We start from the raw sequence: 22,701 nt of genomic DNA on the forward strand, positions 1-22,701 counted from the left end.
TTCTCTTTCACACAATGCTTTATTCAATGCAGAGTCCCACTGCCTGGAGCAGTACAGTGCGTGTGCAGCCGGGCGGGAATGGGGCTGAGGAATCGCAGCGGGACCTTTCCTGACCCTGTTCTGCGTTTGCAAAGGCTGTACAGGCAGGGGCAGCGATGGCAGCGCAAGCAAAAGGCACTCAGTGCTGACCTGGCTCACCCCAGGGAAGACTTGCTTTGTTTTATGAGGGGAAGTTCAATGCCCTCCCTCCCCACCCATGAGGTAGAAGCACAGGAGATGTGAGAGGGGCCTGTGCCCATCACACACAGGCAGAACCACGGATGGTGCCTGACCCCTGCTGGGCTCTGAACCCTTGAACACATCCAACATCACAGGTTTGGACAGTCTCACTCATTCTTGCAACTCAGCCACTGGAAGCTTATTTAATTCTAGGTATGGGTCTGGCTGGATCAGGACCATCTTCACCTCAGTTCTTGTGCAAAGCAGGGGCTGTTTTCCTTTCCCTCCCTTCCCACTGTTGCCCCCAAAGCAAGCCTGTACCTACTCACTGTCTCTGCTCTACAGGGGCAGGGGATGCAGCTGGAAGCATTTAATTAAAAAGCTGCTCTACCAATATTCTCTTGAGGTTTGCTTCACGCTTCCTTGGGGTGTTTGTTCCATCTTGTGTCAAGGCAATGTTACTCCAGCTCTGAATAATCCCGCTCAGAATATTCCCGCTCTGAATAATCCAGCTGTGAATAATCATCTTCATCCTAAATTCCATGGTAGCAAAGAGAATCACTTAAACTATATGTCTGGTTTGTAAATCTTTTTATTAAAAGAGTTGTTTTTTTCTTTTCCACAGTAGTAAAGCTTTGGCACTTACAGTATAAAAATAATCACTGATCATAATTACACCAAATTCTTCTTTGTCAACTGCATACTAAGTGTCCTCAATACATCTTATTCCCATATAAAAACACTTGAAGGTCAGGGGAACAAAACTGATAAATAACAGTATGAGATATAAAGATACAGCTAGAAAAATACTAGGATCATGGAGAAAGGATTAGGACTGTGCATATTTTAAATATCACAGTGATTGGATTTGCTGTTTCTATCTTACTGCTGGCTGCACGCTTATGTGAAAGCAGAAGTGTTTGGTGGACTTTCCTATCCCTAAACCTCAGTAATGTTGTACTCAAATGTTCTTTGCGTAGCACGGGAACCTTGAATTTCTACACCCTCCCTCACCCTTAACATTTTGATCCCACACCAAATTAGTGATTTAGCACCTTCCCCCTGCTTTTTTTTTTTCCTTTAAATTTGAAAATATTCAACAGTTTGGGCAGAACCAAGGCAATCGCTATCAATCATGAGAAAAGTCTGAAACACTCCAAGAGTGGCGCTTGGAGAAGCTGTGAGTTGAGCTTAAGCTGGGAAAATGGCTCCAGAGCAGGGGGCCATTCTCAGAAGATGCAGATTTGCTAGCATCCCTCCAGTTTGGATGGTGACCGTGGCACATGGGGATTTACACTTTGGTTTGTCTGTTGCCATTGCCGCAAGGAGTCTCGCTCGCTGTTACTTTCCCCGTGGCTGCTGTGTGTCTGCCTGTACATCTAAGGGCATGAAACACTCAATGGGGCAGTTGACGTTCTGTCGGGAGGGAAGGAAATCGGTTAGTGCTCCGTCCTGGCAGGAAGGACACGGCCCTGCCGTGCTTTGGGCTGGGAATTGCTGCCAGCCCGTGGGGCTGTTTGGTTTTCCCAGCGCAAAGCACACACAGGGCTGGTTCAGGGCAGCAAGGGAAGGCTCGGGAATTCTCCATGCACTGTCACCTCGGAGCATGCAACAAGGGCCTGCACTGGTGTGTGTGGGGGGTGGGCTCATGCAGGTGTGCTGTGCAGTGCTGGCTGGCTCAGTGCCCTCATGCACCCCTGGCCAAGCAGAAGCTGCAGCTGCTCCCGCCCTCCAGCCCTGCACGGACCCCCGAGAGCTGTGCCAGAGAACAGGCTCAGAGTAAGACAGGGCAGAGAAGCACAAAGTGTACTCACAGTGTTTGTGGCCTGGTGGTATCTCTGTGTATACTGTGTGTAGGTGTGGCCGGCAGAGCCCTCGGGGGCCACCTCCACGCTGGGTCTGCGGCAGTTGTCACAGCGCCAGCCCTGCAGGAACACAACACGCCAGTCAGACTGAGATGGCCCAGGAGCTGCCAGGACTCACAAAATCATGGGGTGAGTGACTTGGAAGGGGCCTTAGAGATCATCATGTTCCAACCACCTGACATGGGCTGGGACACCTCCCACCAGCCCAGGTTGCTCCAAGCCCTGTCCAGCCAGGCCTTGGACACTTCCAGGGATGGGGCAGCCACAGCATTTCTGGGTACCCTGTGCCAGGGCCTGCCCACCCTCACAGGGAAGAACTCCTTCCCAATATCTAATCAAAATCTAACCTTCTTCAGCTTAAAGCTGTTAATTCATCCACATTCATACATGGGCTACAGAGCCACCAACATCAGTGAGGCTGCTCCCTTGTTATTCCACACAGTTCCTGATAGCAAATGCTGAAGCTCTCCTGGTAATTATTTGTTTTCTTATGCAGGCCTGTTTTGGCCCTTTCCTTAACCTGAAACCCAGCAGCCTTAGAACTGCATCCCAGCACAGCCTCTCCCTCCATTCCCTGTGCTCAGCATGCCACATCCCTGCTCCTTACCTGCTGCCCTCCGTAACAAGTGCAGGAGCAGATGGCCCCAAAGTACTCCTTCTGCCACTGCTCCCCGACCTGGTACATCTTCCCATCATCATAGCACGTGGTCTCATCTGTGGAGGAAGAGGCAGAGCTCACTGTGGGGCCTGTGCCTGGCTTGAAACATTCTCAGAGCAGCTTGGTGCTCAAAAGGGAGCCCCTGCCCAGCACTCTCTGTGTCTGACCAGAGGCTCACGGACTGGCAGTCGCTTTTACAGCTCTCCAGACACCTTTAACTAGAACATGAGGCTGTTGGTCTGACAAGAGAAATGCAGTTGAATTCACAGTGTGAAGTTCGGAGGAGCTTCAGGCCACAGGACCTGCACAAAGTTCCCTGGGGTGATCCACAGCACTCAGTGCAGTGACGTGTCCCTGGTGTGCAGCTCCAGGGCCACAGGCAGGCAGGGCTGAGGGAGCCGTGCCCTGAGCTGACAAAGAGGGTTTTCTTCTTTTCAAGCTCAGAAGTGGGAGATTTATGCCCTCAGCCCTTGTGAGAACAGATTGAAGCTGTCACCAGTTCAGCCTGAATCACACTGATACTCTGCTTGCCCCATGGGAACAGCCCTGAGATGCTGAAATTTCCTGAGTGGGAGCTCAAATGAACACCAGAAGGAGACTTACGAGGTTCACACTTGAATTCTCCCTTTCCATTGCCAAGGCAGGTGCAGCTCATCATCTGGCCATTCTCCCCTTGCCGGTCCCACTTCTCCCCAATCTTGTAGTTCACTCCATTATCGTGGCACCACTCTGGGGGAGGCAGAGGAACAAGAAGCAGGAGTTATCCCACATAAAAGTGGAAGGGGAACAGCGTGGTAGTGTCTCAGGAGCCAACAAAAAGGCAAGAGAAGGAATCTTTTCGTGTCATGTAAGTCCCAAGCAGGGAATGGGTTCAGCTGCAGTTTTTAACTGAGGACTGTTCTAGCTCTGGGAAATGGCTAGAGACTCTTGGGAAAAGAGTAAGCAGGATGTGACAAAGAGTGGGGAGAGGGAGAAGATGGTTGGTCAATAGGAGAGGAAGAGAAACGAAACAGAATTCAGTAGACATGGAGTGCAAAGAGAGAAAAATATCTTAAATGCCCTTTTTTGAGCAAATACCCATTATAAACTGTATGACAGAGGCTGCAAGACACAATGGGTAAGCCATGTGTATCAAATAATGGAATATAAATATTAATGGTGTAAAGTAAGAGTCTTTCAGCAGTCACTCCTCTGAGCCTATGCAAATTGCAGAAATATCCTCTTTGCTGAGCTTATCCTACAGTTTAAAAGACTAACTTCAATTAGTTGGATATATGTCGTGTTAAACTGCTCAATGACAGACTTCTGCTCCATTCCCTTACATCAAGTTTGATAGTCTTCCATGTAAACCACAGTCCTGCAAAGAATAAAACTTAGTGCTCTGGGCAGAAGCATTAGGAAATTAGAAAACTGGTTTGGCAAGATGCTTTGCAAAGGCTGCCTGCAATGCAAACCAGACTGGCTGTAATACCCACTGAAATCCACACCAGTTCTGTCTGGCCCATGGTAACAATGTGTACAGTCAGGAGATGAAGATTCAAACCATAATTTAATATTCAAAGCTGTTGTCTGAAATGGCTACTTGGACACTGTCACTTGGGTGTCTTGCCAATCTCACTTTTACATATTACTTTGCCTGGCAAGGGGAGGGCAAATAAAACAAACATTTAACTTGCATGAAAAATAAATTTATGAATAAAATATCGATCTTTGCTGATGCAGTGAATGGCAATACTGGATAAGCTGCACAGCTCAGAGGCAACCAGTTTTCCATCACTTCCCATGATGTAAAACACTGTTTTGGTTTAAAGACTTCAGCTCCTGCATTGCTTTGCCTCATGTTTGGATCAGGGGGTTCTGTCCAACATGCCACTGGTGCTTGGGGAGACTGGAGGTGGGGATGGTTAAAAGCAAGCTACTCACTAGAAGAGTCACATCTGAAATGGCCACTGCCAAAGCCTAAACACTGGCACCAGAGTTTAAAGCCAGTTTCAGATAAGCGCTCCCATTCCTCGCCAATGGAATAGAAGGAGCCAGTGTAAGTATCAAAGCAGGTGTCGTCAGCTGGCTGGTTTAGTCCTTCAGACACTGCAACAGAAAGAGAACAAACAGACATCACACTCAACAACAGGAACTGCTGAAAGATAGAACGATTTTCACTGAATACACACTTTTTTTTCTTCTTACAATCCCCTGGCAGGAATGGAGCTGCCCCATGGGCATGTACTTGATGGTTCTGTCAGCAGTCCAGACTCCCTGGGATTCATTTTCCATTTGCATGTATCACAGCAGTTGAACAATAAAAAATCTGACATGAAGGCTATTTTCACTTTCATTTGCCAAGTCTCAAGCAAGTGTGAGTTTTTGCATTTGCTGTTGGAGAGCAATGACCTGACTCTGCCTGTTTGTAAGAGAAATGTGCTGTCAGACCCTGGGGAACAGCAGGAGTTGGGAGGTGCCTGTGCACTTTTTTGGGGTGCTGCAGGTTCCAGCTCATGGCAGGGGTATGGGAGGAGGAAAGCAGAACATGTTGTGGGACAGTGATTTTTCACCTTATGTGTGCCTTGACTGGCAGGTGGGTGTTTCACAGCCACCAGTTCAGTATGTGATGATCAGGGTCAAGAGTTAATGGTTTTGGTCCAATCTATGACAGACTGGGGTGCTGGAAGCAGAAAATTAGCTTTATTTCTGAGGGAGGTGGAGGCAGTATGAGACTGCATGGAGAGGCTGAATGGGTGGACAAAATAATCCCTTATCTCTCCACTTCCTCTTCTCCTGTCCTCTCCTCCTCTTCTTTTTGACCTCAAAATACACTCAGGAGAAGGACAGGGTTGTTGACCAGCCCCAGATCCCAGAGGGTGTGTGTGGGCTCTGGGCTCTCCAGCTGTGGTAAGTGCTGTCTCAGACCACAAGTACTTGTGGTTGGTCACATGGCTTCTAAATGCTGCCTGTTGGTGCTTAATCAGCACCTCTGTGGGCAGCCTGCCCTGCTGTTGGACCTGCCTTTGGGATGGTCTACAGGGCTGCTGGATAACAGCAGCAGTGGGAAGTGACTGACAGGGCAGTTAAGAAGCTGGGCAGGAATTTGTGATAAAGCATGATCCCAGCTTTAAGAGAGCAAATACCAGATCACTTGGTCTGTCTTGGGCACTGACCCTTGAGGAGTTTGTGGCACCTCAAAGCACCTTCTTTGTGACTAGACAGCTCAAGTCCCACAGTCAGTATGTCAGTTATCCAAAACCTCCCAAATCACTCGTCCCAGTGTCCTGCTACAAACTCGCCTGACCAGAAGTTTCCTTTCTAACTGCTTTCAAGCCTGGGCACCAGATAGGCTGCCTTGAGCAGAGGAAATAAGGCAGGGACAGCACAGGTTCACCCAGACCCCATAAGGCTTTTCCTTACCAGTATTGCCAACTGTGACCACCTCCTCCAGCACCTTCTGTCTCCGGTGATCCTTCAGGGCTTCCACGATGATGTTGTAAGTGGCCCCTCTTGTAAGACCCATGAGAGTAGCACTGGAGGAAGTGCCAGGAACCCTGAACTGCAACAAGAGACAATGTCAGGTCACTGGAAAGGGAGGAGTAAACACCCTTTAGGTGTTACCTCTCTCAAAGGAAAGGCAGGGTGTTTAGGCTGACCTCTGTGATCTGTACCATCTTGGAACCAGACCAGGATGTCCTCTTTAAACATTCTGAGAACTTCAGGCAATTCCACATTAAACGTGGCTACTTTCTACTATGGATCATGAGGGGTATGTAATTACTGCCATTTCAGGGAAACAAACCAAGGGAGACACAGGAGCCATCTCTGGCTCAGAGAAGCAGCACCTCAGCCTTTGAAACTCCCCCTCAGCTCCCTGACTGTCCCCTTCCCTGGTGAAATGTTAGTGCTGGCAGCATTTCAAGGCTTTTTGGCTTAGCAGTTTTACCCTGCAGCCTTTTCCATGGAGGAGAAGAGGGAGCCATTTATCCTTCCTGGTCTCAGCTATGTGTTCAGACTCCACAAGCAAATCCCAACTGCTGCTCCCTTAGCACAGCAAAGGGACTGCTCTCCCAGGAGAATGTGCTGCCACAGGTGAGGCTCTGCCGACACAGCCCAGTTACCTGCAGCGTATCCTCGTCCTGGCTGACGGGCTGGCAGGAGATGATGTACTCCGAGCTCTCCAGCAGTGGCCTCCAGGAGATGGTGGTCTGAGAAAGAGCTTCCTGGCCCGCGGTGTCGTTGCGGCGCGGCCCGCGGGAGTGCGGGTAGGAGGGCTCCACGATGATGGGCACCTGGTAGCCCGGGATCTCGATGGCCTCGTCCACGCTGGGCAGCGGCCGCCGCGCCCCCGGCCTGAGGGGAGTGGCTGTGGTGGGCACCGGCCGCCTGTAGCCGTGCTCCTCAAAGAAGACCTGCTGCCCCTGGTGTCCTACTGTCTGGGGGTGCCCAGAGGTGCCTGGAAGTTGGATACCGTTTCCATTGTCATACCTATTGTTTGTGTGGTAGGGGGTCCCCTGGTCGATGGAAGGCACGTCCAGGATGTCAGGCTGGTTGGGGTGAGGTCTGCTAATCAACGTGGGGATGTCATCTGGCCAAAGAAAGGTTGGGGGACGTAAAGCAAAGCTCAATTAACAGTGGCAAATTAAACACCAAATTAAACACTATTCCAAGCATCAAATATTAGCAATCAGCCCAGGATGCAACACACTTTTTATGATCTCATTGTGACTGCACTTTCTATCTCTCTGCATATTGATATACTGTATAAATATATGTAAATCTTTCATACACAGGCATAAAGAAGTGTGTTGGTATGAAATTTACATATAGCTGAGCAACAGTTTTGGATACTGCAAACCAAAGAAGCCACCACCACTGCTCAAATTGAGAAGAAATGATTACATATCATTACAAATTATAGTCACAGGTTATCAGCCTAAGAGAAATCACTGGTGTGCAGAAAGAAATTAGCTCCTTGGTCACGTTTGGGTATCCAGCCCATATTTTGCTTGCTACAGTCATCTCAATCTCATACCGTGAAGGTTGCAAGTAAGAGAAATGCATTGGGCAACAAATGAGTGGATTCTGCATTTGATGTCATCATGTGCTAGGCAGTAATGCGAGTGTTAATTTAATTATCAATTAGGTTCCCAGGCAAGAATCCAGCACCAAGCATATTGTTTTGCTCTTAGTGTACAAACACCTCTAAATGAGACTAATGTAATTTCAGAGTCATACCTGCTGCATCCTAGAAGGAAAACCTCCTTACAAAGCCCTATTTGACTCACAGAAACTACATGGTTTGAATAGTATATTTTAAAAACCATTATTATTTCAGCCCTGCCATTGTATTCCCCAAGTGGAAAACATCATCTCCTGCTGGCACACAACACAGAGCTTTGCCTTACCTGTCCTTTTTCTGCCAACCAGTGGTTCACTCTTCTGAGAGTTTTTCACAGCAATGATGTAGATGATGTATTCTGTGCCTGGTTCCAAACCTAGGGAGGGAAGAAGGACATAAAACCACCTTAAATTGAAGGGTTGCTTCAAGCCACAATAAAGGAACAAAACTTTCTATTAGATGACCATCAAAACAGTCTATAATTGTATCTTCCCTCTCCCTCTCTGTTCAAATTTAAGTGTTTCAGGTGAAGAGCTCCCAGACAAAACAGAGACAGTTACCAGTAATGGTGGCCTCGGTGGTGCCGGCCCGAGGGCGAGGCAGCACTTCCTTGACTGGAGAGCCAGGTTTCTCATATCTGATGATGTAGCCTGTGATCTTGGCTCGGGGAGGCTGCCAGGTAATCAGGAGGGAGTTGCTCGTGGTTGTAAGGAAGCGCAGGTTAGAAGGGGCATCAATAGCTGGGGGAAAACAAAAGGAAAAGTCAAATGCAGCAAAGACCAGCAGATTCTGCACCTGAGCTACATGTGCTCAATACCCTTTTCAAACTCAGGAGTGAAACCTATTGCTCTAAGTCACAGTATTAAATGTGATTACACGTAGGCAACTTATAGTTGACCACATATGATTATCATGTGTTAACACGAGCAGAAAAGGCAGACAAGATCATTACCTGTGGAGGCATCAAGTACTACTGGAGAGCTGCGTGCATTCTCGTTCAGGGTGTAAAGGTAGATCTTGTAGTCAGTGCCAGGCTGCAAGCCTAAAATGAAATTGAAACATAAATATTAGCTAATCCATTCAAACAGGCCATCAGCATGTCCATCAACAACCTCTTCTTGGAGATCAGTCTTTAAAATTCGTATTTTTGCCTCCTTTTTTCCTGTAGTATTTCTCCTCAAGGAAGCTCAATTACAACCCAAGACTCTGACATGGCCCTGGTAGGCCCTGCACCTGCAGAAGTCCTTCCTTACCAGTGATGGTGTAACTCCTGACTTCAGGGCTGATGGTCCTCTGGACGGGGCTCTGGCCACTGGCTGGGATGGCTTCAACCAGGAAGCCAGTGATGGTCTCAGTCTTGGTTCTCCAGGTAATGGTGATGGTTGTCTCGGTGACATCTGTCACACGGGGCCTGCGGGGTGGACTGACATCTGCACCGGGGGAAAAGGGGTCCTGTCAGCACAGTGGGCACTGTGGATCTCACCAGCCAAGTGCTTGTGAAGGCATTGGATGGAGCTGTGTACAGAGCCCACTCGGCACAGAGCAGGATCGCTGCCTCTGCACCCACAGAGGAATAACTGGTCACGTGGGGAGGGTCACTACTTACTTTCCAGTGTGGTGACCACCCCCTGGGCTGGCCTGCTGGTCAGGGAGTCCTTCAGGGCGTACACGCTCACTTCATACTTGGTTGCTACCTAGAACAGACAAGGTCACACCGCGTTACGAGAAGGACCTGGCACAAGGGGAAAATACTCCTGCCCTCCTTCAGGGCTTGGTGGAGCCACATTTCTCTGCCACCAGCTACTGAAGTATGAAACCTTAAAATAACTCAAATCAGGGCAGGATTGCTGGGATAATTCTAATTATTTCCAGCTGTAATAAAAGAGTAGACATGGACCCTGATAAATGGTGCTGTTGGTAATACTAGTAGTGCACATGAGCACAGTTAGGAGCAGAAGAAATCCTGGAAGAAGCTTATTTGTCATCCCTCATTTGGGAATCTGTGTTTCAAAGCTGATTCTTCAGGAAAAAACCCTAATTTCCCTCCTATTTTCCCAGGGTTAATGGATGCCATTTATGATGATAAGGTGCTCTTGCTCTGAATAAAAGAGAATGGTGGAAGTTACAGCATGCTTTTTTTTGTCCTTGACTGCATCAGACCATGAGTCCACTTAGATTAGAATGTTTTTTAAGGCTCATTTTTGAAAATGATTCATAAAACTCCTTAAAAACAGATCAGTAGCTTTTAAAGATCACAGGAAACATAAAAGCAGTGATTTTCAGCCTTTTCCAGTTCAGGAACTCCTGAAATGTTTCCAGTGGAGAAGATGGCTATATAGCAAATTTAAGCCTACTTACAAAAGACTTGCATTTTTAACATACATTTTGCAGATGTCTTAAAAATAGGCAATAGACTGCCAGAGCTCCCCTATCACAGCTTGCAAACCTCTGCCTTAGATCACTTTGTCTGACCTCTTTTGTGAAGGATGAGTAAAAGCATTTTACTGGGTTACTCTTGATTGTGAACCTGGTAATTTGCATTAGATTAAGGCATCCAGCCCCTCTGTGCTAGGAGATGAGGAAGAATGCAGATCCAGCAGACCATTTACTTGCCTTTTACAAAACTGCAATGAGTAGTTTCAGTCTGAGCAGCCATCAGCTTCAGTCAGACCCTTCGGAGCTGTAATGATCTGCTCCAACTGAAGTTCCTGACCCAGGAATTGGAAATTGCTTCAAGTTTTCCTAACACCTCCTTCCCCCAACACAAAGAAAAGGGTTACCATCAATCCAGACACGACTGCAGATGTGCTGTCTGGAGAAAGGTTGATCTCTTTCATAGGCCCAGTCTTCTCCTTGGGGTTCACTCGGACTCTGTAGCCAGTGAGGCGAACGTTGGGCGCATTCCAGTTGACGGTGAGACTGGTGGGAGTTACCTGAGCAAACCTCACATTTGTTGGAGGTGGAATTGCTGCAAAAACACAGATTGGCACATGGTTAGTTTAAAAAAGACAGTCTTGGATAAAAAAGTACTCTCTCCTGAACATGAGACAGGTTTAGGCCAGGGAAGTGGTGTGCCTTCTGCAAGCACAGGCATAAAGCACCATGGAAGGGGACACAGTATTTGGGAGGAGACTCTCAAACCTACAGTAACACTTCTCAACAGAAATAAGGAGGTATTGATCCTTCAACCCTGAAGTTAAATGAGGAATGACATTTGCTATGATGTAACATACAGGCTTTGGGAGATGCTTAAATCTGCAGCAGGCCAGTCTGTTTTAATTATTCTACCAGTCTCTGCTTCTCACCCCACAGCTCATAGTTTAGTCCTGCTTCACTTGCCCCTATCTGTTCATTCCTAAAATACAATGGACTCAAAATTTACACAAGTAAGCAGGAAGCAGCCTCAGGAATTGCAGAGAGGATATAAAAATACTGCAAATGTAGAGGGGAAGCATTTTACAGCCACTTACACAAGTGTAAATTACTACACAGAGAGCAAGGCAATGGAAAAGCAGAGCTGTGGTGGCCATAAGGCTCATCACACAGGAGGCTGTTCACGAGCTAACATGTCTGATATCCTTACAAAATATTGTTTGCATAAAAAAGGAGCATCCACTGAAACATTTTCTTGCCTTACTGCTGGTAATCCTTGGGCTGTAAAGAGAGGAAAGATATCCCTTACCATCATGCCCACTACAGAACGTTGCTGAGAAGTTTTCCAATTTTATGGAGTGGAAATACAGGATAATTCTCCCTTCTTGCTTTGCTCAGAGCTCAATCTAAAGCCCGTGAGGGTCAATGGAAAGTCTTGAATGACTTCAAATATGCCTTTGAACAGCCCACAAAAGGTAAACCACAGAGGGTGGGTTTAAAAAAGTCCTAGATTTGCATTTCTGGCAGGTAGTCAGCCAGCTGTTTCATCAATACAGCACTTTGCTGCAGTTTAGCATAGCAATCTGTGCACTGGGAAACACTGTTCTCATTCCCCCCCTGGAATCACAGTGCCAACTTTTCATCCACAAGGGGACGGCAGACCTTTATTGCACAGGTGCTACCTTTGTCATACAGTCACATCTGGTAAGGCTGGAAGCCTGGCAATGGATTCCATATCGCTGGAAGCAATTTTATTACAAGCAATTAGCTTCCTTTTCCTTTTTCACAAAGGAATTTTTGATGCATTCTACAAGGGGTGGGATCAGCCTGGCACAGAAGGGACTCTCCTGGATGGAGCACGTCCTGTTCTCATGGAGGTGATGTGAGCAGAGGGTGTGGGCACACACGTGGGCTGTCCAGGGAAGGGTCTGGAGGCTCTGTGAGACCTGAGGATCAGGTACTCACCTACACCTTCCTGCTGATCTTTGGCTCCATCCAACAGCTAGGGCCCTGGGGGGATTAAAGCTGACCTAATCTCTCTGTTGCTCATAGCTATCTCCAATTGCAGGAACCCCAGATCCCAAAGGCAAGACAAGAGCACTGTGAGATGGTGGGTCACCATGGATTAGGCTCCGTGACAAGAGGTAGGACACTACTGAACACACATCTCTCCTTTCTCTGGAGTCTGCTCCTTCAATCCTGCTGTCTTTCCTTCCTCCTCCAGTGTGTATGCAGGGTGACTCTGCTGGCAACCAGCTCCCTGGCACCAACTGAGCCATCTCTCAAGAGCAAGCACATCCCCTCTGCTGCCCTGGGGGGGTCCAGGTGCACATGGAAGCACACATTATCCAAGGGGGGCTAAGCCCCTGCTGCCATGGCCTGCTGGGGGTAGTGGAAGGTGTACCTGTGGACTGGGTCCCAGTGAGGGGCAGGCTCTCCATGTCATCGTAAATGGCAACGATACTGATAGTGTACTCAGAACCTGGCCTGAGGCCATGCAGCTCAGCAGTGTCTTCTTCGCCCCCTGGGGCCGGCAATAGCTCATGGATTCCATCCTCAGGGCTTGAGTAGGTCACCCTGTACCTGGTGACTTGCCCCTGCGGGCTTTCCCAAGCAATTTTGATGGAATCAACATCCACGTCAGTGAATGTTAGTCCTTTAGGGCGGTCAATGTCTGTTAGGCAAATTAACGGTAAGAGGTTATGTGAAAAAAGCAGGTTGTGGGCGAGCAAAACAAAAGCATTTCCATTACATGCAAAGCAGTTCTCAGTTTTGCGTGGCAAGGGGGTACTTGATTCTCCCCTGGGCTGCACCTTGCACACACCTCCCCAAGGCTGAGTTTGGGGGTGCCAGACAGCAGGAAGGCAATTTTGGTTGAAACCAAAAGGATCTGCTCTGCACTACCACCTTCAAAGCAGCCAGCACACCGATCCTTATGGATTTTTGGAGTCCCTTTGGCACCAAAACACCTTTTATATTACTCTAACAGCATTAAGCTGCCTTAAAGTGGACAAGAGGAAAAGACAAATGGGAATTTTCAGCCTCATTTCTCCCATGTAACTGGTTTCTAGTGCTAGAGGCAGCCAGAGAGCCCACTGGCTTGGTAAGTTTGGGATCATGCTGCACTTGCCTTTCACCATTGGAAGCTGCTGTGCAAAGTGCCAGTCCAAGGAGAATCAGCCCCACTGTTTTCTTTCATAAATTAATACCCAATTAACACACTCATCAAGAAAGCAAAATTACTCAGTAAATCATATTTTAAAATCAATTGGAAACAAACTTTCCAGCTTTGTATTGAGTGCACAGGGAATGTCCACAGGTGCAACTGTGTGCTAGGAACACTTCCCAATTAGCCCAATTAATCAGATTTTCCCAGCGAGGTGGGAGCTCAGTGCAGGGTAAGTGAGCCTTGTTCCACCCAAGTCTGGAGTGGCTACCACAGAAACACACCCACTTGTAACACAAAATGGGAGGATCTGGCATATCATTTTTATATTAGATCAAAATTATGCTTTTCTATAAGGCTTCAACTTTTTTATTTGGCCATGTTATATTAGTCCTCCATTTTCTACATTTTCTAGTTGGCAAAGGTGATTTTTGTGCAGGAATTTGTTGGTTTGAAATTGATGGGGATTCTTTTCCCATCTCTGCAAAGCTACAGAGAATCTCCTGTCATCTTTAGGGCAATTCTGTGATGTTTGGGGCTGAGTTGTGGTTTGGAATACAAGCCAGAGAAAGAGAAAAATATGCAGGCAACTCCCTACCCCAGGTGTCCCTAAAAAGGCACTTTACATCAGAGATATCCCTGAGGTGCATGTTCCCCCTTGTGTCCTCTTTGTGACCAGAGCAATGCTGCTGTTTCATACAGGCAGACAACAATTCCAGGACTGACCTGCCCTTTCTTTTGCAGAGCTTCATCCCAAGTTCCTGATACAACTCATGTGACTTCCTGTACTCCCTCACACAGGGCAAGTGCTCCCAAGCCCAGTGCAGTCCCTTAGCAGCAATCACCTTTGCCACCTAGCTCCTCAGAGGAGGTCTTTGCACATTTTACCCACTGATTGGCTGATGGCAAACAAATCCCCCAAAGACTTTGTAGCTTTAGTGAAAGAAAATCAGAAGCGCAGCGTTTTGAGGGGGCAGGAAGTTGCATTTTGCCAGTGCTTGAGGCAGAGGGACTGTTTGTGGCAGCATCTGCTATTCATGTGCACAGGATTTCTCACAGGGCAGACCACCTGCCTTTTGCTTTCCCTGGGAACGTGGTGCTGCATGGCAGGTTCAGACACCAATAAATAACATTAGTTTTGTTCCCATGAAGTGAAATACATACTGGTGACAGCTGTCTCAACCAAGGGCTGGCTCTCCCCGTTCTGGTTCTGAGCGTAGACACTGACCACGTACTCCACTGTGGGCTGCAGGCCTTCAATGGTGACTTGAGTTTGATCTGGCAGGAAAGAACAGCATTAGTCAGAAAGAACTGCAAAGAGCTGCAGAGAACTGGCCTCTAAGAAGCCTTGAATGAAGGGCCTGTAAAAGCCTGACCATAAATAAATGTCATTAGAACAAGATGGGATTGACAAATCAGGTTTGCCTTTAGCTTGCACTGTGCTGCTCTGGAGAGCACAACAAGACCTGCAATCTGTACCTGCTTGAAGGCCCCATGGCTGAAAGGGCAAGTTAGCACAGGGGGTAAAACACAGCAGAAGAAGACCAGCTTTCATCATTTTCCAGGATAGGACTGACCATCACCCCAGCTGCATCACAAGCATCCCTGAGTGCAAACCTCTGCTGATCCCACAAAATGCACTGTGTTCCCAAGAGATGACTTGCCAGGTTCCGCAGTAACAAGCTCAAGCCTGCAGTGTATGTGACTGAGTCCAGGCTACGATCAAGTGTCATGTTATGTGACCTTCAGAAGGATCTCAGAGGAAGTTTTGCTGGATGCTAGAAAATCCAATGGCATTTCTTTGAGATGCAGGTGCCTCTCAGAGACACCAAGGTTGCCAAAAATAAACCTTTGCAGCACGGTGGTGTCAAAGAAACACGAAGCATTTGCGGCAAAAATCTGCCCAAGCATCTCCTGGATGAGACCCAACTGAAGGCAGCAGGATGGCAAAACAGGTAGATCCAGGAGAAGATTTAGTGTTCACCTCTTGCATTCTCACAGATCTGGTGAAGGATGACACATCCCTTACCTGCAGGAACGTTTTTAGTTTTTGTGGGCCCATGTCCTTTCTTGGGGACAGCTGTCACCCGGTAGCCTGTGACTGGGGAGGTTGAAGGCAGCCATCTGATGCTGATACTGTTGTCCTGGACGTCGGTGACTTGCAGCTGGGATGGTGTGTCTATTTCTGGGCATCGAAAATATTTTTTTTAGTATGTTGGGACAGGAAACTGTCCCTTCACTGTTGTCTCCTGGCTGAATTTTACTCTGCTCTTCCTTTTCTAGGCTGCACTTCTTAGAAAACACGTGTTGCTATTTATTTGTCCCTCATGCTAGCCCAGACCAAGTAAGTCTTAACCATGATGTGTGGGTGACTGACCTCAAATCAATGTTTATTGAGGATTTTTGCTGTTTTAAAGGCTACTAAAAACCCCTATCTACAGCTGCAGTAGGAGAAGAATTAGCCTATATCTGAAACAGGAGTGAGATGACAGTCTTGGGAGTAAGAAAGTCAGGTCTCATCAGGATCACATTGCACCAGAAGCACTAGGGTTAAACATCCAGTGACTCCTTGATATGAGAGCCCAACAGGATTTCCACTTTGCAATGAGCAGCCAAACATTGCTTGTAGCCCCCTCTGGGCTCCACAGAGTGTCCCTCCTCCAAGCCCACAATCCTCTTCTGTGTCATGTCATTGTCATGCTGAGCCACCAAGCTCTGCAGCTCCACTGAAACTGCTGGGCTTAAACACAGCCCATGACTTCTAAAAGAGACCAGGGATCAGTGACACAGATTTATGGGGATAAGAACACAAAGCTGAAGGGTTGGAGCTTTTTTGTGTCTTGTTTGGTTTAATCAGGTCTCACCTGTTTTGTAGGTGACAGTGACTGGCTTGCTGCTGGCAGGGCTGTCTCCACGGCCAGTTACAGCATACATGGTGATGGTGTATTCAACACCAGGTTTGACACCATTGATGGTGGCAGTGGACATGGTGCCAGGCACTGTAAACTCCTGCACAGGGCTGCTTCCACCTAAGAACAGCAGAGCAGAAAAAGAAGCGTAATGGATCTTTAAAGTATACATTTTAAATGATTACAAAAAGCAGGACAATTCTATATGCAGCAAGTTGAAGGCAGGACCGTTGATTTCAATGGCTGTTGGGTCAAAGTCTTTTTCAGATCATTCCAAGGAAAAGAATGAAATAAATACACAGAACCCCCTCTTAAATTACTGGAGTACTCTAGATGCTTTTTTTTGGTAGACAAAATATGATCTGTTCTTTTTTAAAAAAGACACCTATATGTCTGCTCCAGTCAAAGCTGCCTTTGCTGTTTGCTGTGACTTTCTGATGGCCTCACAACAGAGGCTCTGGTCTGTGACTGGCTGCAGCAGCCTGACCTCACCTGTTTCACCATAGGTGATCCGGTAGTATCTGACGGTCACTGCAGGAGCATCCCAGGAAAGCACGAGGCTGGTCGGGCCGGCAGGGGCGACTTGCAGGTCCCTTGGAACATCAGACACTGGAAAACCAGGGAATTGAGAAGAGTTTAAACACAGTTATGGTACATCAGTTGTGTACTCCACCTATCATTATCATGCTCTTCCATTCATCTCTGTATCTTCTGGCCCAGTGCACAAACATCTACCTAAAAGTGATGTATCTGGTTAAAGAGCATCCAGCACTGGACCAGATTTAATGAAAATAGTTCTGCTAACTATTGATCTGACTTGGTCTGAAAGCATAAGTGCTCCCACCTTTTTCTAAACCAGGCATTACCTCAGCATCACAGGCACTGCCTCATGAGCAGAGTTTCACCTGCTGTTAGGGAAGATCTGCTTCAACAGCAACTCCTTCACCAGAGGACACCTAAAATCCTCACTGCACCTTTTAGGCAGCGTTCCCTCAAGGCTCACCCGTGGTTTGCTGGCCCATCAGGGGCATGCTGTCCTCCCTGCCGTTGACGGCGATGACACTGACCACGTACTCGGTGCCCGGGAGCAGGTTCGTGAGGGTGATGGAGTTCCGGGAGGGCGGCACACGCTCCTCCTTGGGCCTGCCCCCGCCCTGCTCCGGCTGGTACCGAATCTTGTACCCGGTGACGGTGGCACGGGGAGTCATCCAGTGCACCGTGAAAGAGTTGGCAGTTATATCTGAGAAGTCGAGGCCAGTGGGGGAATCAAGACCTGGGTATTACAAAGAGACAAGAGATTGAGCTCCACAAACTAGTTGCCATCATCACCACTGCCTGTTTTCCTAAGCTCTGTGTAGCATCCGACTTACAATATGTGGAATGGAAAAAGTCCTGTCAGAAGTGGACTTGTGAAGAAAATGAGGAAGCTGACTCTAATGCCTTAACAACTGAGGTTTTTAATATTGTTTAAATGTACAAAATGGTTTCTATTGTCTTTTTTGCAAAGTCACTGCTTCTCCTTCCCAAAATCCCTTGAGATAACTGTTACTCACCTCTGAGGAATGTATCTGGGGGTCTGGAAGGAAGTTACAAAAAGGTGTTCTGATTGGATGCTATCTACCCCTTTCTATTGGTTGTAAACGCCTTATTCCTACTGGCACAGAGCCAAGCCCCCTTGGTAGATTTTGGATCCCTCCAAGGTCCATGTAAACCTTCACCCTTGAGCAATAAGCTCTTTCTCTCATCCCTCTCCCGTGGTCTCTTTGTGGGTCCTTGGAGGCTCCCTGGGGGCCACATGGTTGGGGACAGTGGAGGGAGCACACCCCTCTAGGTAACAGGCTAAGCCCCAGGACCTGGAGAACTCCACTCAACAGTTGCAGCTCCGTACCACGACACTGCCGGGTAAGGAACCAAATGCTACTCAGCCATGGAACCAAACAAGTAAGTGCTCAGGATCAAAGTGAGTTAAACAAGCACCGGAAGGCAACAGCATGTGTGGCACGCACAGACAACACTGCAGAAAACATTGCACGTGACCAGCAAACTCAGTGACAGAGTTATGGGATGAGACAGACCCTGTGATAGATACAACAGGCTCTGCCTGGGCTTGTTCTCAGGGTACATTCACACCAGGGTCTACAATGTTCTATCCAAAACAAATAGCAGTTATGCCTCTCAGACAAAGAAAACACAGAATTTCCTTGCGTTCCCCAAGATGTGCATCTGCGCTGCTCTTGGATGATCACCATTTGATGATCACCTAGCTGATGACACATCAATGAGGTGGCAACCCAAAAGAAAGGGCAAAGAAGTCCCATGAATGTTTTCTTAAAGGATGGCATTAACCCCACATGTCTCAGGGGGCATCCAGGTACCTGTTTTCTGGATTCCATACAAAGGTGCACTCTCATGCTGCTCAGAAACACTGTAGACTTTCACCAGATATTCAGTACCAGGGAGCAGGTCTGTGGAGTTTAAGAACAGGAATTTAGACATATTTCTTTGCTAATAGCTACAAGTTGTTCAACCTACACAATTTTAACAGTGTTTCTTAAGACAGATAATCAGGTTTTGCTTGATGGAAGATCTCAGTCTCCAGGACAACCAAAAATCTAAGCCAGTTATTTTTGTGGTATTATATCTGCTTTCAGTGCTTTAGCCTGAAGCAGCATAAAATCCTGTATCATTTCTTCATCAGTCTGTGGAGACTGACTAGCAGCAATTCACTTTCCACAAGGTTCCTTCTAGTCAGTCTCATAGTTCAGTTATGCACCAGGCCAAAGCTTCAGCTGATATTAACTGGAACAGGGCCAAGGATTTCTAACTCAGATGAGCTCCAGATTTGGACTCTTATTCTGAAAGCAGGTATTGTCTCTCACTCACCCAACCTGATTTTAGGACATAGGAGGAAAAAAAGCCTAACTTTAAATACAACGTGGCTTTTGTGCCAAAAGTTCATGTCAGCTTTTTGAAAGTGCCCACATTTTGTTGTCATGTTCTGTAAGGTTCCAAACAGTGTGTATTTTCTGCTCTGAGCATACAAAGCCAATGGAGCAATGACCCTTTGCACATTCTGCTCATCTCCCTGAACCTCTGCACTGCAAGTCCTTGACATTTTTGGCATACCAGGTGAACCATATGTATTTACTCTTAATACATAACCAGGCTGCAAATCAATGCCATTGCCCAATAGCCTAATTCATCACTGTCCTTGGATTGATAGGAAAAAGCTTTCCTGTGGTTTGGCTTTAACTTGGGTAAAACAAGCAGCCAAAGCCCATTTAGTGTGAGTTTGTATGAGGCTACTTGAGACATCAGCTTAGGTCAGCTGAGAATTTGGCCAGTTACACCTAGAGTAAGCCATTTTTCTTTTGCCTCATCTTAGGTCATGTGGATCTTTGTTCCCTACAACTCCCTGAAAGGAGGTGGCAGCAAGGGGAAGTTGGTTTCTTCTCCCAGGTAACAATTGATGGGACAAGAGGAAAAGGCCTCAAGTCACACTAGGGGAGGTCAAAGTTGGAGATTAAGAAAAATGTCTTCACTGAAAGGTTGGTCAGGTGTGGAGCCACCATCCCTGGAAGTGTTGAGGGGATGTGTGGAGGTGGCAGTTGGGGACACAGCTCGGGGGTGAGCATGGTGGTGGTGCTGGGTTCATGGTTCGGCCCACTGAGGTCTTTACCAGCCTCAACAATTCTATGATTTTATGGTAAGGTGCCATTTATATTTATTTGACTTATGTAGGTGACCCACTTACTTGTTAAGATGACCATGTTGTCTGAAGGTGAAACTGTCACCTCTGCAACGTCGTCCTCCTTCTTGGCGGGTGAGTAGCGCACCAAGAAACCGCTGAGCACGATGGAAGTTGGGGCAGTCCAAGTCACTCTCATGGTATCAGGCCCCACATTAGTGAAGCGCAGATCAGTGGGAGGAGGCACAGCTACACAGCAAAGAACAAACCTACCTCAGTTCGCTGGTTCATAACAGTTGACCAAGATGTATGTTCAGGGAATCACCACAGCAAGTATCTCATGCATAAGACTACTGACTACTGCACCAGACTCATGCAAACAGACTTCTAAACTACATTTGGTTCTACTACGGTTAAGAGAAAAATGTGTCTGTACTACTGTCAGGCTGCTTTAACCTCTTGGCAATTCCTGATACCTTAAATACACCCCATGGGGCTCATTTGAAAACAAGGTAGCAAGTTTCAGTAATGTGCTTCAAGCAGCTGGATTTCATATCACAGATGTGGTGCCAAGAGAGGTTTAAAGTTGCCATACAGCAGCTTACAGATGGAAAAGTAATCTCATCTAGAATCCATACATGCACACCCAGGAGAGGAGAGGGTATATCACTAATTTCCTATGACTCTACTTCTACTTGTGTTGAAGGATTTACAGCCTCAGGAATTTCAAACACATCAGGATTTCATGCAAGAACCAGTTTCCAGCTCACCCTCTGCTCATGCACTATAGAGACCCTCGACAGTGTGGCATGGCTGTCACTGGCATGTCCTCAGGGAGTGATGTCCCTCTGCACCCTTTGGGGCATTGTGGAGAGAGTGGGGCCACCACAGAAATGGACTGCTGGAAACCCAACCAGCTGTCAAGGCTGGAGGGTGTGTCTGCTGAGCTGGTCTGCCCATTGGCACTCTTATTTTGGGGATTCCCAGTTTTAGAGGCTGAAGAACACACAGTTCATGTATCAGGCTCTGTTCCAAGTGGATCTTGGAAATCTGAACAGCAGAAGGTGAATGAGCCTGGCAAGTCTGCAGCCATTCATGGTATCGAAATGCCTCAAATCTGTAAAAGGAGAAGCGCATATCCATGCCCAGCTGCCACATGGAGGAAGGAGGGAGCTGGGTCTGTCCAGCTTCCCTGTAGTGAGTGGCCCAACTCCTCTCTGGACAAAGCCCCCTCACCCTGACAGCCAGTGCCAGCATGGAACGCTGCCCATGTCCCAAAACACAGAAGTTGTCAAGATTCACCCGTTTGCTGTGTCAGAGTGGTGGGGGCGCTCTCTCCGCCATTAATGAGTGTGATTACACTGATGTCGTAATCAATGCCCGGCTCCAGGCCTGTCACTGTGTAGTATCCTACTGAGGAGTCCACAAAATCTTCAAAAATAGGGACACTCTCTCCTGCCGCAACTACAGTGATGCGGTACCCGATAATGGTGGAGGCGTTTAACGGGGTCCACCTCAGGCCGATGCTCGAGTCAGTTATGTCAACAAAGCTTAGGTCAGTGAGCTGGGGCACCTCTAATGAGTTAAAGAGCCAATGGGAAAGGCAGAGACACACAGAGGCAAAGAAAGACAAGGGAGAGAAAAGCAGTGTACATCACTATTAACATTGACAGACCTTTAGGAGCAATTCCGGTGATATGAAGAATTTCTCTTGGGGGTTTGGGGGAAAAGGAGGGTCTCTGGTGGGTTTTTTATGTTGTTGTGTTTTAGCTTTTTCCTTTTTTCATTTTGTCTTTTAATATTTACCCTTCAATGCAGTCTCCAGCTGCTTCCCCAGGCAGGCAGAAGCTCAAACCACAACACCCTCAGATAATGTGCTTCCACTTTATAGAGACAACAATTCTCAAAAAGCCCTACAAGAGGCACTTAACCTGCAACAAATCTACTTTGAGTAATGATGAGCCATAAAGACCCAGCATTTTCTGATGAAAATAGAAACAGAGGAAACATAGCCCCCTTTTCATATTTTTTTTACAGGTATACTACAAGAGATCAAAGTCTATTAATGCATAAATAAAACAACAACTCTGAAATAACTAGAGGGTTGATTGACCCTCTAGAATTCTTGCTTTTTTCAAATGGTGAATCTAACTTTTATGACAGGAATCATAAAAATATCAACTCATCTGAAGGGGTTAAATCAGATTAGACCCTCAGCTAGGGAGAACCATCAAAGTTTCAGGATAGACCCATCCACTGTCTAAATCACTTACACTGGACTTGGGAAAAAAAAAGCCTCAAATCCCTGTAATGGCTTGAGGGTCTGGCCCAGAATTCCTCAAGTTCTACTTACCACTACCTGCTGCAATGCATGTGCTAAAAACAGATGATATGGAACAGTGAGTAATAAAACACCTTTCAGGAAAGACAGTAAATGGTTAAAAATGCCCCTTAGATGATAAGAATCCTGTCAGAGTGACAACATTCCCATATTGAGAGGTTATGCCCAGCATGTGCTGTGGCCAAGAACCTGACATTGTTGGCTAACTTGTTCAAAATCTTAGATCTGAGCCACTGAATAAGGATGCTCTTTAAGGACCTTCCAGATACTGCCTACATTTCTGTGGATGAGCACAGCTGTGACTGTTTTCCCTACTGATATTATTCCTATTAGCAAAAGTGCTCATTTCCTGCAGGGCCAACAGAATTGGGCAGGGAA

General features: G+C 47.1%; 1 protein-coding gene across 6 annotated transcripts in view; it reads right to left on the minus strand.

Annotated features, from left to right (window-relative positions):
- The window catches only part of FN1 (fibronectin 1), a 55,723-nt gene continuing 33,022 nt past the window's right edge, over positions 1–22,701 (minus strand). Inside the window, exons 25-47 of one of the 6 annotated variants that reach the window (XM_071563003.1) lie at positions 21,285–21,557; positions 20,049–20,231; positions 18,670–18,759; positions 17,298–17,567; positions 16,787–16,903; positions 16,250–16,414; positions 15,415–15,570; positions 14,550–14,663; positions 12,624–12,893; positions 10,627–10,814; positions 9,453–9,540; positions 9,100–9,276; positions 8,799–8,888; positions 8,407–8,586; positions 8,133–8,222; positions 7,213–7,312; positions 6,846–7,077; positions 6,145–6,283; positions 4,666–4,830; positions 3,346–3,471; positions 2,692–2,798; positions 2,034–2,144; positions 794–1,635 (exon numbers count right to left, since the gene is read on the minus strand). In XM_071563003.1, the coding sequence (XP_071419104.1) occupies positions 1,561–1,635; positions 2,034–2,144; positions 2,692–2,798; positions 3,346–3,471; positions 4,666–4,830; positions 6,145–6,283; positions 6,846–7,077; positions 7,213–7,312; positions 8,133–8,222; positions 8,407–8,586; positions 8,799–8,888; positions 9,100–9,276; positions 9,453–9,540; positions 10,627–10,814; positions 12,624–12,893; positions 14,550–14,663; positions 15,415–15,570; positions 16,250–16,414; positions 16,787–16,903; positions 17,298–17,567; positions 18,670–18,759; positions 20,049–20,231; positions 21,285–21,557 (3,506 nt within the window). In that variant the 3' untranslated portion in view covers positions 794–1,560. Of the gene's footprint in view, positions 753–793; positions 1,636–2,033; positions 2,145–2,691; positions 2,799–3,345; positions 3,472–4,665; positions 4,831–6,144; positions 6,284–6,845; positions 7,313–8,132; positions 8,223–8,406; positions 8,587–8,798; positions 8,889–9,099; positions 9,277–9,452; positions 9,541–10,626; positions 10,815–12,623; positions 12,894–14,549; positions 14,664–15,414; positions 15,571–16,249; positions 16,415–16,786; positions 16,904–17,297; positions 17,568–18,669; positions 18,760–20,048; positions 20,232–21,284; positions 21,558–22,701 lie in introns of those variants that run through there. The other 5 variants (XM_071563002.1, XM_071563001.1, XM_071563006.1 and 2 more) reach the window with 5 other exon arrangements.

The sequence above is a fragment of the Pithys albifrons genome, chromosome 8 (assembly GCF_047495875.1).
Source record: "Pithys albifrons albifrons isolate INPA30051 chromosome 8, PitAlb_v1, whole genome shotgun sequence".
Lineage (NCBI taxonomy): Eukaryota > Metazoa > Chordata > Aves > Passeriformes > Thamnophilidae > Pithys > Pithys albifrons.